At 41.7% G+C, this 15,271-nt stretch overlaps 1 protein-coding gene across 1 annotated transcript in view; it reads left to right on the top strand.

Moving 5' to 3' along the window:
- PTPRG (protein tyrosine phosphatase receptor type G) overlaps nucleotides 1–4,878 on the top strand; it is a 387,945-nt gene extending 383,067 nt beyond the window's left edge. The window contains exons 27-29 of the mRNA XM_062500771.1: nucleotides 657–799; nucleotides 3,887–4,022; nucleotides 4,732–4,878. Coding sequence (XP_062356755.1) covers nucleotides 657–799; nucleotides 3,887–4,022; nucleotides 4,732–4,878 — 426 coding nt within the window. The remainder of the gene's footprint in view (nucleotides 1–656; nucleotides 800–3,886; nucleotides 4,023–4,731) is intronic.
- Nucleotides 4,879–15,271: the final 10,393 nt, after the last annotated feature.

Raw genomic sequence — 15,271 nt, 5'->3', positions numbered from 1 at the left:
GAAGAAGAGTTCAGAAAATTTTTGAAGTGATTTACTTGTAAATGCATGTGGATGCATGTTGCTCTCGGGGAAAGGTATTCTCATTGGCTCCTTCTCCCTTTCACATCTTCTACTTCCAGGTAGATTCCTCTAGCTAGTAAGACTAGTATTAACTGTCTCGCTTGAAAGTGAAGATGTGATTTTATCAAGGTGTATTGTTTTATTTCTGCTTACAAAAGTCAGCATTTATAGTTTAATTGTTTGGGGTTCTTAACTAATCATAAAAATGTAAGCATGATTCTTTTGAACTATAAACCTGCTTCTAGTTTGTTATCTGGATTGCAGCTGGACTTTGCATCAAGACGTTACTTTGCAAGCCCTTTTAAATTTGACTTGGTTGCTCTTGACTTTTGAGCCATTAGGACTGTGAGAGAGGTTTCATATGAGCCCTGAATTCAAATGCAAAATCTGTTATTGATTAAACATTTTGTCAAACTTGCATTTTTTTAGGGTGTTCACTGTTACAGACATGCTGGAGCTGCGTGTCCTCTTTCTATTTAAACTGTTTGGAAGAAAAAAGTTTCCCTTCAGTTTGCAGTGAGGCTCTTGGCTCTCTGTCCCTGCAGTGGGTGCCTGTGAAGGGAGGAAGCTAATGCCAGGCTGGTTTGTCATTGCAGGATGACTACGTCCTGGAAGTCCGCCACTTTCAGTGTCCCAAATGGCCAAACCCCGACGCTCCCATAAGCAGTACCTTTGAACTTATCAATGTAATCAAGGAAGAGGCCTTAACAAGGGATGGCCCCACCATAGTTCATGATGAGTATGTCACCACTTTTCTCCATTTATGTGCAGATTGTATACTCAGCTGAAAGACACTTGTTAGGACTGATGTCCATTCCTGCATGGAGTAGGTGGGGTTTAACAGTCCAGTAGTAGGTGGGGGTTAGTAGGCCAGGGAACAGACTACGAATATATAAACTTCCAAGGATGAGTTTTCGGTTGGCATCTGAGGCCAAATGCATTTTGCTTAGTGTAGTTTTTGTGTTGGTTGTAATCTTAAGATGGACTCAGGAGGTGAGGCTGTTTGCTTTGGAAGCATTTTGGGTTCTTCTGCTCCTGGAAGTATCCCAAGCAATTCCTACAACCTCTTTCAGAACCCAGCAGAGGTTTGGTTTAGATAAGGCTCGAAGCAGCCTAATATGGGTCATGGAAACAAGTTTCAAAACAGCCCAGGCTCCTGTCTGACAGCTCAGATTTCATGTGCCACGTGAGACAGAACAAGCTGGGCTCAGCTGTATCTCACAATGACCAGCAGAAGTATCTTGTGACAAAGGGCACAGGTCTTCTAAAACAGATTTATTCTTCCTCCTTTTGCTTTCCAAAAAACATTCCAAGGTGCCCATACAGTGCCAGGTGGGAGGGAGGGGGCCCACTAACTCAGGGCCTACATGCCCCAACACTTGCCTCTTTTGTAGCACAGTGGTGAACGTTGTACCACCAGCTATGCTTGAACAGCCAGTTATAAAGGGTGCTAAACACTGCATTGCATATTATTACTTGCACACATTATGGAGCTGCAAAATACTATTATAGTGAGACTGGAGCCTGGGTCTGACCTGATTCCTTGGAGGGGCTGTTTACTGGTGGGCAGAGCACTTCCTGGAGTTCATTCTGTGCATAAAATCCCAAGCATTTTAAGGATTTAAGCCCAACTTTGTGTTGTCCTAAGAGCGAGCACCAAGCCAGCACAAACACCTGCTCTACCTGCACTGCAGCCTGTTAGACTTTGTCACTGCCATAAAACAGAATCAGTGAGAAGGTCTTGGGAATCTTTGCAAAAGCCTCACTACCACTCTCTGGTGTGTCAGTGGTCAGAGCAGGCACTGTGCTTGTGTCCCAGGAGGACATTCATATCCATCAGTGCACATCCATGTGTTGCTGCTGCAAAAGGTTTTTCCCAACTGACTCCTGCAAGTGGTGCCTTGGGCTGCAGCAAGTAGTTTTTCTCCCACTGCCTCCTCCTGCCTTGCTTATGCAGAGTTTAAGCTCTGTTGCCTTACACCAGCACTGATTAATTCCAGGCTGGTTTTAATATTCATGCTTTGGGTAGTCTGAAGTGAAGTTTTGCTGCTCTCGCAGTATTTAAGATTATGTTTTACAAAATTAGAAACATTATTGATTTGGGCATTTCATTGCTAGATGGAAAAAAAAAAAAAAAAAAGAAAATCAAAATTGCATTCCAAGCAATGCTGAGTCATTTTTTCTGTACGTTGCTTTTTTGGTTTATTTGTCGTATTCAATGATTTTATCTTCATGCCTAATACATAATGTGGATTCTGCTTTTAATTGGAGTCTAAGGAAATGTAGCTGAAAATGAAAATTTCCCTTTGCTACATGCAACAACTATATCACATAATCCACTAATAATTACAACTGCAGATTAATTCCAAATATATGAATTTGCAGATAACTAAATTTATGTGGTATTTAGGAAGTACATGGTGGGATGAACTTGATAACATTTTTAAAAGTTCAGAAATTCCAACTTTAGACAGTTCTCAAGATTTTTAAATGTAACTGACCAAGTGTAGGCAACTACATAAAGATTTGCTGCATAATTTTCTGCAAGAAAAGTCATCAGATTGTTAGGAACTGGAAATTACCAGCCCAAGTGAAAATGACACCATTACACCCTCGGTGGGATTTAGTTGTGTCCTGACAAGTGCATGCACTGGCCACTTTGTCCACTGTCCCTGTAGATAAGTCACAGCCATCTGTATGGTGCTGCTGCTTTTCCTCTAAACCTCACATCCAAGAGAGCAGATCCATTGTGATCTGAGTTCTGACTCCCATTTCTAGGTAAACTGAGTTTGAGTTTGAAAAAATCATGTAAAATTAAGTTAACATATGTCTTGATTTCCATGGGAATGCTGTACAAATCCTGGTGGTAATCTTGCAATACAAAGTGGTATTGCAGCACTTGCTGATTATTTCAGTTTTTATATAAAGCTCTCCAAGTGTCTTAGAGAGCAGGTCAACATGGATGCCCCCATTTACCAGTGGGAACATTTAAACACAGACTTTCTCAAAGTCACAGAGCAGACCCATAGCACAGCCAGGACAGAATTTCAGTCTCCTGAGTACCAGGAGAGCAGAGGCTCCTCAGAAGCCATTGTGCAGGATCCTTCATGGTGTGCCTCACGCCTGCACCTACAGCCTGAGCACACCCCCAGGCTTGCAGCAGTGAGGTTTCTACCTGACCAGTGTCTCAAGGATATCTCAAGGACTGAGTTGTGCTCCTGAGAAAAAACTGCTGCTTGGGGTTTTATTATATGACAACACAGCTCAGCTCTTCAAAATCTGTAATGTCTCCTGGGTGCCTGGCTCAGGGATGTTGCCTTTACTAGTAAATCAGACCTGGGCAAGACTTTGAGATGTGCCCCATTTACTTGTGAGCACCACAGAGCCATGTTAGTTTTCTGCAATTGTCAGATGTGGAGGAAGAGGCAAAGTCTCATTTCTTTTTAATCACTCATTTTTTACTTGAGCTCCCACTAATGAATTTAAATTACGCTCTCCTGTAATGCAGATGCTCTCAGCCCATGTGGTGTGGGAGAACTGATTTCAGTGTTACGGTCTCCAGGCTGGGTATTTTGGAATGGTTCGTGTTCTGCTGCTGATACAGTTCTTTGTGTTGAATAGTGCAGGTAACCTGAGGTGACTGGTGTACCATCAAATTTCTTCTATAAATTAAAAAGCAAAAAAATTAGCCACCATAAAACAAACATTTAGTAGATACAAAAAGGAATTACAGTAATCAAATAGGACTATAACAACACTTCCATGACTCTGTGCCAGTGCCCAGGTGTGTTTCTGAGTAACTCTTCATTTTGGTGTGGTTTTCCAGGTATGGAGCTGTGTCAGCGGGAACTCTATGTGCCCTTACCACTCTGTCTCAGCAGCTGGAGAATGAAAATGCTGTCGATGTTTTCCAGGTGGCAAAGATGATAAATCTTATGCGGCCTGGAGTATTTACAGACATTGTAAGTCTTTAAATGGACTATAAATAGATGGTTTACAAGGTTTTTATCTGAGACCAGAAGCATGAACTAAAACATGCATTGTGTATGTTATCAAGCCCTACAGCATCTGCTACCAAGCAGAATTTGCATTTGAACTTTTTTTGTGTAGTTGTCATTTTTTGTTAACCTCAAAGCCGCACTGTAAGTCTCTGATTTGCACTTGAACTTATTTCTCATACTTTGGAGGGGAGCATCATAAGTGAAGGACTTTTCAGCTTGTCACCATCTACCTGCCAGCCCTGTGAGCTAAGCTGTGGTCTTTAGATCTGGCACATTGTGGTCTGAAGGGATGCTCAGGGCATGTGAAGCTGCAAGGAGATGAGGCTCTTCCCTAAGTGTCCAGCAAGAGCAGCCCCCTTGCCTCAGTGTGTGTGGTACAAGGTTCTGCTACCCAGGGAGTGACCTGGGACTGAGCTGTGGCCTCAGGTTTTGTCCTGCCCTCCTCAAGTGTCGAATAGTATATCAGAAATAACATAATCTACCCAAAACTGGAGTTTAGGTTGACAAGGTTAAACTGCATGAACAGAGGTAATTGCTCTAAGTTTATTTCTTTGCTATGTGTATGTGTCTGGTAATGAATACCCATGACCTTCCCTGGAAATGCCAAATTCAAGTGCCACTCATTTGTGTACGCTTAAAGGATTGAAATAAGTTGTTCTTTCTTTTCCAGGAACAGTACCAGTTTCTTTATAAGGCAATGCTCAGCTTGGTCAGCACTAAGGAAAATGGAAATGGTCCCATGACACTGGACAAAAACGGTGCTGTGATGGCCAGTGACGAATCTGATCCCGCAGAAAGCATGGAGTCTCTTGTCTAATTGGAAACCTGAAAAGGCACTTAATTTGTAGAACTTCTGAAGACTGAGTGAACTTTTTTGAGGCCTTTTTTGCCAGACTCTAGGTTATACAATAACCCAATTACTTTTTTACACTGATAAAAGTTTTGATATTTATTTTTTGCCATTTTATGTCTTAATGGTATCCTACTGAGCATTTGCACCTCTGTTTATTTCACACAGTGAAACGCAATTTTATCTAGTTTGCACTATATGATCAGTGTTACTGCCTATAATATCCTAATACAAGACAAGCCCTGATGTGACATTCCATGACAACATACGCTTTTTCTGTTTTGTTTAAATGCAGTGAAGTTTTGCTAACTACAGTGACCCTCGAATCTTAAATCTTGAATGCTAGGCCAGATGGATTCTTTCTACAACAGATACTGTACCCCTTCGTACCATGTTTATTATTTAGTGGTCATGTCAAAGTTTTGGTAATGGTGTTCTGCATTCCAGTGGAGTGGATGAGCAGTGTTCATCCTTTCTTGACAAAATGTGGCAGGTGAATTATTAGCTACAGTAAAGGTCTAAAAGCCTTGTGGAGCTGAAACAATTATTTCTGTATTGTTTCAAATTGCTGTGTTGTACACTTACAGGCCTGAGACTTTCTTCACATGGAATATATAAATTACATACAATATAATTATAAATTAGATGCAATTCATATGTGGGATGCGGAGCTAAGTTTTGAATTTACAATTTCAAAGTCTCTCCATGTATTCAGGAAAATGTTGATTTTGGTTTTTAACCAACCCTGTGATGGGAAAGTATTTTGGTTTTATTTTCATCGGAGCCAATATAGTGAGAAATCAACGACAACCCAAAACCAGACCAGTTTTCAGATATATTAAAGGTAGCAATATTTTACATTACTAAGCTATTCAATATTTTAAACACATCTAATTTCCTTACTATTTCTTGAATATGACCTCACACCTAATGGTATGTTACATGATGACAGGCGTTTCTTAATTTCATAACTGTTAGATGCCATTTTTATAGGTGTGTAATTTTCATACTTTAGTGCTAAAACATAAAGTACTGATCCATATTTACTGGTGAAGCAAACTAATAAAAAAAACTACCTATAAAGTTACATTCTCCCTCTTTTTTTTTGCCAGACTAATTCTTTAGCAAAAACTTAGCCTACTGTGTTTTCCCTCCCATGCCAATAGAATGGTTTCCTCCAGATTATGTAAATAATTATTGTTTGGAGCATTTAAGTTTACATCCTCACTGGCTCCCTCTTCCTTTGTATTTGTTTGCAATTCAACAAGCTCAATCCCTGTTTAACAAAAGAAGTAAGCACATGCTTAATTCTCCTGAAAATGAAAATTATTTGTGCCCTTCATAGCTTGGCTGTGAAGCTGTGTTGTGTTGGTTTGGGTTATTGAATCTGCCTGGAAAAGGAAATACGTGATTTCAGTCATCCTGACCCTTGGTGTACAGTTAAAGGCACTATCCCTTATATGTGGCATTAATTTCTTCACTTCTAAACTACAGAAAACGTGCATTGTGATTTTCCAGTACTTGTCAAAATATTACAGCTTTTTTTTTTTTCCATTTAAATGTAAACCTATTAATTTCTGCCAGTCCAGTCTTGCTGAAATACAGACATTTGGCAAGGTTCTGTGTATTTTCACCCACAAGGAAGCTGAATGCAAACTGCTAGAAAGGATACTGAGATTAGATATGTTGGTTCAGGACCTCTTAAGGTGCAAACTGACACAGCCTCCCTGACAGCAGGGGAGCTGTGCAAACTGGTATTGCTAACATTTGGCCTTTTGTCTTTATAAGAGAAAGATTCAAAGTATTCAAGGATTCATCAGCAACCTTTTACACAGACACCTTTTTACTTCTCAGTTTGTTGAACCCCTCCAATCCAAGCAATCCTAATAATTGCTAATACCAAACCATTTAATAAGCCCATGGTTTCAGTAAGGAAATCCCATGTCCAGCAGCAGCTAGTCCAAATAAAATATGTGCAGAATGTTTCAAAAGATTGTAGTTTGCATCCCCTTTGCACTGCATGGAGGTGGATGTCAGTAGGAGTTAGGACTGACCCTCCAGTCACTACACCCCAGTAACAGAATGGTTTAAGTAAATTCTCAAGTGCTGCTCCCTGCAAGGGCTGGAAGGTTTTGCTGAGTTGTTTTCTGGCCAGCCTGCATTAGCCTCAGAGGCTGCTGAGTTCCCCTGTGCCCCCAGTCCTGAAGCTGGACCCAGCCAATGCCAAGCTGGTAGCACAAGGAGACTCGTGAGTTGGATCACTTCAATCTAGAAGTGTTTTAAGTTCTTGGGGAGATGTAGGGAGAAGTTAGAAATTCAAACCTTGACAACTAAGTGACACAAAGAGTACTGCAGGCATCAAGAGGTTGGATTTGTTCAGTACTTTCAGGTGATTACTTTTCATTTCACTGGCATGATGGAGGATAACTGTGGTTTGTGACACACTGCCTGAATACTCTTGGTTTAATCCCTTACCTTCTCAAAAGTTTTTAAACATCAGTGGATGAAGGCTGTAGGGGTTGAACTTTGGTAGATGCTTTGGAAATCCATGCATTTGCATTGGTATTTTCCAACACCTGAAATACTTGTTTGGGGTTAAATGCACAGGGAAATAATGTACACTCATGTTCTGTGCATTCTCCATGGATGATTTCATAAGGGAACTGTATGTTAAGTGCTGTGCTGACAGCCAAGTAGCCAATAGATGGTAGTGATGCACGAGGCTTGAAGGGGTGAAGCTGGAAATTGTTTGTGAAGGTCAGGATTAAGCACACAGAAGAGCCAAATCTATCCTCCTATAAGCAGCTGCAGTTCTGCTCTCTTACACAGGTTTGCACCCTTTCCTTGGGACTGAGTGAGTGGCAGAAGGAGCAATGTCTGCTCAGAGATGGGCACTGATAAACTCTCCTGATGCTCCCACAAGTGTCCAGCCAAAGTCCTGCTCTGCAAATCACCACCCTGCTTTTGGGACCCCAACCCCTCTGCTGTACCCAGCTCCTGCCATTCAGTCAGGATGTCTTTGAAGCATCAAAGGTTCCCAAGCAATGTGCAGGTCTGCAAATTAAGAGAATCTGAGAACATTCCTATATCACTGCAGAGTGTGGTCCTCAGCACCAGCCCTGATAAATAAGGAACAGAAGGACTGAAGCACACGTGTCTACGTTTAGAAAATGCCATTTCTCCATGTCTTGCACGTGTCCTGTGCCTGCAGACCCTGTGAAAGACGTGGACTGTGTCTTGAGACCATAAGAGCAGCCAAGCTTTCCAAGTGGGAACGCTTGGAAAACATCTGTGTCATCTGAACATCTGAAATAGGTGGCAGGCTCAGAATAACCAGTTCTGCAAACACTCCTGTGTGTGAGCTTGGCTTTGGTAGGAAGGTCTGGGGGAGCTGGTGGGACCACTCAAGTGTGCAGGATAAGCACCAAGTCTTCTGCAGGATCAATGTCAAAAAAATACTCATTTTGAACAGCATTTGTCCTTAGTATTTCAGTATCTGTTTTCAAACGCTAATTTAGAAACAGGGAAAAAGAAAAATCCAAACCCCTTAAACTTTTCCTTGTAAGTGACTTTTTCTGTACTGTGGGTCTACTCTAGGTTAGTGGAGTCATTTACAGGATCTGCAAAATTTCAGTTGTTTTTCCAGTTTCTGACTGCTCAAATTGCTTGAACACAGAGTGATACATTGGAACATTAGGAGAAGAATCTTTATGATACAGCACAACTGCCTTCTCATTAATCTTTTTTTTAAGCTGATGTATTTTATTTAAAAGCTAAAAAGTATAGATATGGATTCTACCAAAGATACACGCTACTAATTCTCAGCAAAACAAAACCAACTTAATTAAAAAAAAAAGTAGTTGTCTTGAAGTTTTAGCAGTCTTTCTCAAATTCATGTCTTTTGACATCAGATCTTTTGTTCCGAAGTTTATTTTCAAATGGTGCCAGTGAATTTTTATATGAAGGGTAAATGCCTATTTGTTAATCTACTGCATTGCTTTTCTTCTTTTTCTTTTTCTCTCTTTTTTTTCAGATGTAATTCACTGTTACCCCTTTGCTCTTCTTCTCCTTGTTGCCATTCTAACAATGTGAACTACATTGGCTTCACTTATCAAAGGAGAAGGAATGCAAAAATAAGGAAAGAGAGGAACTGTACTAAAGAGATTTGGCCTCTACTTTGTCTTAGCTGTTAAACTGTTTTTAGTGTTTTTGTTAACTATTTGCAAAGGGAAGCATTTTCTACAGAGGATAATTAATTTCAAGAAAAATGTCTTGAGTTTTAAGAATAAACGTCTCCAAAAGAGGAGATAGTCAATTTTATACAATGTCACAACTCTCCAACATTTGGGGTAGTGACTTTTTTGTTTTGTTAGAACACTTGAGACTAGCAAGCAGCCATTGTTTCTAAAGACCGAAGCATTCATGTGTACTCCTATTTTCTTTTCCTTCATTTTTAAAATAGTAAAGTCATTAAAACTGTAAATATTTTGTTGCTTAGATAAGCATCTTCTGGGAACTTTGTATCTATGGTATATAATCATAGAATTTTATATTTTCATATAAAGCTAATTTTTTTCTAGTTTCACCTCCTTCCTAGTTCTGTGGTGGTTATGTGAATACAAACCTTCTGTGTTTCAAGGTAGTGAGATGCCATCATCACACTCCAAAAAAGATTTCCACACATGTAATTTCTTTGGGGCAGTGGTTGTGAAAGTTGGATTTTATTTTTGGATTCCATTGTCAGTGTGTGCAACAAGATTTAGACTTAGCCAGTCACTAGATACATTTGTCTCATTGATCCATTCAGAAGAAAAATAAAAATGTGGTGTTTGGTTTGGGGAAAGGGTGGGAGGGAGTATTTTGAGGGAGACTTTTTGTTCATTTTTTATTTTTGTTTGGGGTTTTTTGTAACTTGAAGAATCTTCTTTTTGTTATGTTAAACTATATCAAATCATTCTATTATAGTGTTATTTAATATGTAAATTGTATTGCTATACATAAAATAAAGTATGGTTTTTGATGTATTTACAGACTTCTTACTTATTTGCATGAGGTACACACAAGGAACAGATGCAGGAGTCAGTATTTCATTGTCCCAGGCATGCAGGAAGAATGATGAGATCCAAGGCCTGCTTTAATTACATCTCAAATTTCCAAGCAGTACTCAGCTGGGAACTGCCAGTGACTGTGGAGCTCACTGTTCCCTTCTTAATTGTCTCCCAGCTACTAGAGAGCTGCCAGTAAATAACCCCATCCTTTCCACCAGTGCTCCTCCCCAGACAGTTGTGACCCATCAAAATCCCTTTTGGAAGGAGGACTGTCTCCATTCTGAACACCACCTCAGATCCTGAGCTTTCTTGCCAGTTCCTTTGAGGTGCCCTTTCTTCAATCTGTTTCTGGCTTACAATCCACTTCTGGAGGGGCAGGGACTTCCACCAAGCCACCATCACCTGATCTACTGCGATGAATGGCATTGCTCACCACCCCCGGCACTGTGGCAGGAAAAGCAAAAGTACTCACTTGCATGTCAGACAGACTGGGGGGGGACAGATGTTCCAAATCCTGGAGACAACACAGCAAATATCCCCCGTGGAGTGCGTTAGTAGTCACACCTTGCTGCTCGAGGCAGGAGCTGTCACTGAGGTGGCCACACGTGATGCCAGCTCCACACACCGCCTCCCATTCTGCTTTTGTGCACAGGGCTGTGTTACCCATTTTGTTGTTCTTGGGGGGAGGCCTCTCGGGTTTATGGACAGATTTTTGTTGCAAGCTGCTGCTGGCAGCGCCTTCAGAAGCACAGCAGCACTCAGCCTCCAGAGCAGCATCTGCACAGGCACAAAAACATCAATAACTCAAACCGCTTGTTGATGTACAATTGCTGATTAAAATCAATACACTACATCTGCTGCCTTTTGTGCTGCTGCATTCTCACCTGTGAGCTCTGTGCTCCGGTTGACCGAGGAGGAGGGATCCTGGAACAGGGGATGGGGACTGTGATCAGCGGGACACTGCACAACAGCCTGATGACCCTTGCCAAGCCCCCCTCCTTGTAGGGTGCCCCCTCCAGCCCCTGCTCTGGGTGCTGCCTCATGTTGCACCCCAGGAACAGCTCGGCACCATCCCCCCAGCAGGTCCTGCTGCCTCATGGATGAGCAGCAGGGAGCTGCTTCCCAGCCTGCCACACCTGCTCTAGGGGATGCTCCAGCACCTCCAGTACCCTCTATAACTTTTCCAGGCCAGAAGCAGGCACTCAGGGGAAGGTTCCTCTGCCCAGCTTGGCAGCTTCACCTCCATGGAGAAGTTGTCAGCCCCTGCATGCACACGTAGGTGGGTACACAACACTTCACAGCAGCAATGTGGGAAAAGAGCTGTGTAAATCCTGCTTGTGTGGGAAGTGCCTGAAGAAAGGAGAGGATGGCAAGCTGAACATGAGCCAACCCCACTGGCTGCAAGGTAGACACATGCAGGTCTGGCAGGTCTACACTGGGACCAGGTAAGGACCTCCCAGTCTGCTCATAGCAGGGTTAAAACCATCTCATTTTGGGAAGGGAGAACCACACAAACAAAAAAAAAAATATGTAGCCCCACTGAAGACAGACAAAAGGAGAGCAACTGGGATGGTCAGTGAACAGGAAATGTTCTGAGCAAAGACAGGAAGAACTGGGGCACTGCCTAGTGAAATGATGGAGAGAGAGGGCCTGGAGAAGCAGGAACAGAGAGGCTATAGGGCTTGTTTCCTGGTACTTACTTAAATCACCACTCCTGGAGGAAGGATATAACTGTTCTACATATTTCATAGATATGACAAAAAACGGAGTTTGACAAGCCACAAGGAAGGTAGGGGTCAGACAGTAGGAACATGACCTGGGGCAGCCTTGGAACAAGAAAAACAGCTCTGTAACAGCTACAGAAATCAGAACAGCCCAAGGCAGCTCCTTAAATTAAAAACTAGCATTTTCACGAGACAGCAGCACCTCTGAGGTGAGCCTCCAGCTGCTGCCAGCCAGGTCATCATTGCACAGACAACAAAGAGGGCAGAGGTCCCTGCACTACCAAGGTCATGCAGCATTTGCTCCAGGAGGCTCTTGCTCCTCCTGAGACATCCTGGTGAACAACAGAGGCAGGAGTGGAGGATAAGAGAAAAGGCAAAGCCTTTGGAGCCATGCTTGGGAATGCTCAGGGAAGAGGCCTGGCTGAGACCTGTAACAAGTGGAAGGATGTAGTAAGTATTTCATTAATACTTTGGCAACAGAGATAGGATTTACCAGCACTTCCCACTACTAGAAATATGCCTGAATTAATTGGTGGTATCAGGAGATCCTAACATATTCTGTAATAAGTAGCTAACAAGTTTAGCCTTTAAGGCTTCCAGAGACTGCTAGCAATCATCTTAAGGAGGCACAAATAATAGCAGCATTTTTATTAAATGGATTCAAATACCAGAAGATTTATTTTCAAGGCCTTTTACAACATAAAAATAATTGTGATCAATGGCTTGGTCCCAGTCCTATTACTTAGCCACTTGAAGCCCCGCAAAGTGCTTCCTGCACTGACATGTCATCCCCACCTGCTGGCAGCAACCTTATTGATCACTGGTGATTTCTGTTCCCCTTTGCTGCCAATCAATGTTTTTGATGTCTTTCTGACTTTGTAATGCTTTAAGAAGCAACACTCACAAAGCAATCTTTCCTGACACTGTGTTCAATCAATCTGACAGTCACTGGGCTTGCTTTTCTTTTCTAAAGTTGTTATCTTCCTTATGTCTTGAAATCGTTGTTTTGGAGTCAATGCCTGCTTCATTCGTGTTTTATGCTCTGGTTTTGAATTTTGAAAAGATTCTGCATTTCAGTTCCATATCTCTTATGGGAGTCGTTTCAAATATTTCACATTTCCCTGTCTCTGTGTCTGTGAGCCATGCTTTCTGCACAGCTCATCATTTCTGTCACTTCCCAGTTCAAACCCTGTTGGTCCTGTGTTCCATATCACAGATATGGATACCTTGCACAAGATCTAATCATAAATACTTTGTTCCTTTGTCTAAGGAGCTGCTGAAAGAGAGTTTTTGAGTCAACTTCAGAAGAAAGGCAGAAGGTATGTGTCTGTTGTCTTGGGAGAAGGTATTATTGGCTGGAAGCCCACAGCTCAATATAGGGAACATGGCACAGCCCCCCATCATCTGTTTCACTGGGGTTTTTATTCTAAAATGATGCCCTATCTGCAAGATGAGAGCAGTAGACTCTGACTGCTCAGGCAGGGAATGAGACTGAGGCAACAGGGGGAACCTCCAAATAAATTCCAAATAATAAATCTAAACAGACTCTTTAAAAATATTTTCACATCATCACAGAGAAACAGTGGCTTCTCAGCCATGCATCATGAAGACCCCCAGAGTCTCCTAACGTAGGTCCTGTCAGTGAAAGTTGTGAAATGCTGCAGGTCCCTTCCATGAGAGGGAAGGCTACGATCCTTTCCAGTTCCTTGCTGAGAAGGAAAAGCAAAGGGAGAGCTGATGAGCTTGACTGCAGGATAAAACAAGACCTTTATGCTTCTCTCAGCCAAAACATGGGAGGGACATTGTGATCTCTTAAGGCTGTTTTCTCTATGGGGTTCCTATGGGGTGCACAAGAGGGATGGAAGGGAGGTGTCCTGCATGTTCGACATAAATGAGCATTTTTCTGTAACAGGTGCTTATCATGTTTCATCAGCACACAGTCAAAAAGAACAGAAAACCATAGAAAAACAATAAATCGAGGCCTCCATTACATGCAGCCTGATGGGACCATCAGCACCACACTGCTTCATTGTCCTAACGGGTTCAAATCATTACCTTCAATGGTATTGGTTCAGTGTCAGAACTGTTGGACAAACTCTGAGTCTAATCATCAGATGAACATTATAGTTTAAAATACCATTTAATGTCATTTAAAGTTAAAATTCATCATGAATCTGAATACAATGTGACTGTGACCAGAAGAGACCATGGGATTGTAGCTGTAATATATGTAGCTGGATAAAAATGGTGACACAGAATAAAAGGTGACACTTTATTTATCTAGGTATAGAAAGGTTATCACACTTTGCACCTAGCAAGGAAAGTCCTTAATGCTCCTTAATACTAGACTGCAAGCTGAAAAACAGCATTATTGGACTGGGGTAGAATCGTAAACACTCTTAAAGGTTCATTACCTTAGGTTATGAAAGGCTCTGCCTTCTGAATTTTAGTGCTTTAAATAAGCTTCCTTATAACTTAAATCAAATTTTCTAGATAGCCTCTTACTTTGAGCCCCTTAGACATATGTTATGCCTTTGCCTGAAAGTTTCCCAGTGACCTGTAAATTGAATGCAGCCTGTGAAATTGGCCCTAAGTAAATCCTTGCACTTTTTTTCCCCCTCCCCTGTTTTCTGAAATAAAAAGGATGCAGGTGGCTTGTTTACTCTCGGGCTATAGACTCTATATGGACTTCAGAAGCACTATGGATTTCCTAGCAGTGTGTATTAGGAAGAATAATTAGAATTCAAGTTAATCTGGTCAGATGAGCAGAGTCCTCTCACAACACAGTTTTCTCTGTTTGTCAAAATTCAACTCCAGTTTCTCCACAGGTGCCTGATCAGCCAGGGCTCAGCACCTTCCAGTCCCTAGTGAAGATCAATGAGTGGTCTTTGATTCATCATCAGCTTCAATAGTTTCTGAAACACCTTGTTGTGCTGGTATCCACCACAAAGATAAGGTATGTTTTCTGCCAAAAAACATCTCTTAAGCTGGAATTTTGTCACATAAAAGATAATAGAATAAGCTCCAAAATGACAAGCAAAAAGAACATGGTAATTTAATATAAATCTGAGTACATACAGTTAATGAAATTACACCAAAATTATTGAATAAGGAATACTAGTACACCCCCACTTTCTATGCCCTTATTTCTTTCTGGCTTTATGCACCTGTCACTGCATGTAGCTGGGGAGAGAAAAAAAAAACCAATGACAAGATGATAAAGCCAGTTCTGCAAACAGCCACAAAGTCACAGACACACGGCACAAAATGCTGACCCAGTCCACTGCCTTCCTTGGGGTTTCCAGTTTGTTCACAGAATTGTTTTGGAGCAGCTTCATCCCCATAGACCTTGAGCCAGATCAGGAAATTCCATTCTGTCACAAATAGCTTAGAGCCCACCATTTTGGTGGGTTATAAGATATTGGCTATTGCCAGGTATTTAATGACAGCCTCAGCAATGAACAGCCCTGAACAGGGCTGGTGTCTTCTGAGCACACAGCAACCCCTGCACAAATTTTCTGCTTCAATCATGTCTCACCCTCTCTTCTTCCTCAGACCATACACTGATCCCTACACGAAATAGAGAGT

This window comes from Cinclus cinclus, chromosome 12 (assembly GCF_963662255.1).
Source record: "Cinclus cinclus chromosome 12, bCinCin1.1, whole genome shotgun sequence".
Classification (NCBI taxonomy): domain Eukaryota; kingdom Metazoa; phylum Chordata; class Aves; order Passeriformes; family Cinclidae; genus Cinclus; species Cinclus cinclus.
This window is presented reverse-complemented; position numbering and strand designations above follow the sequence as displayed.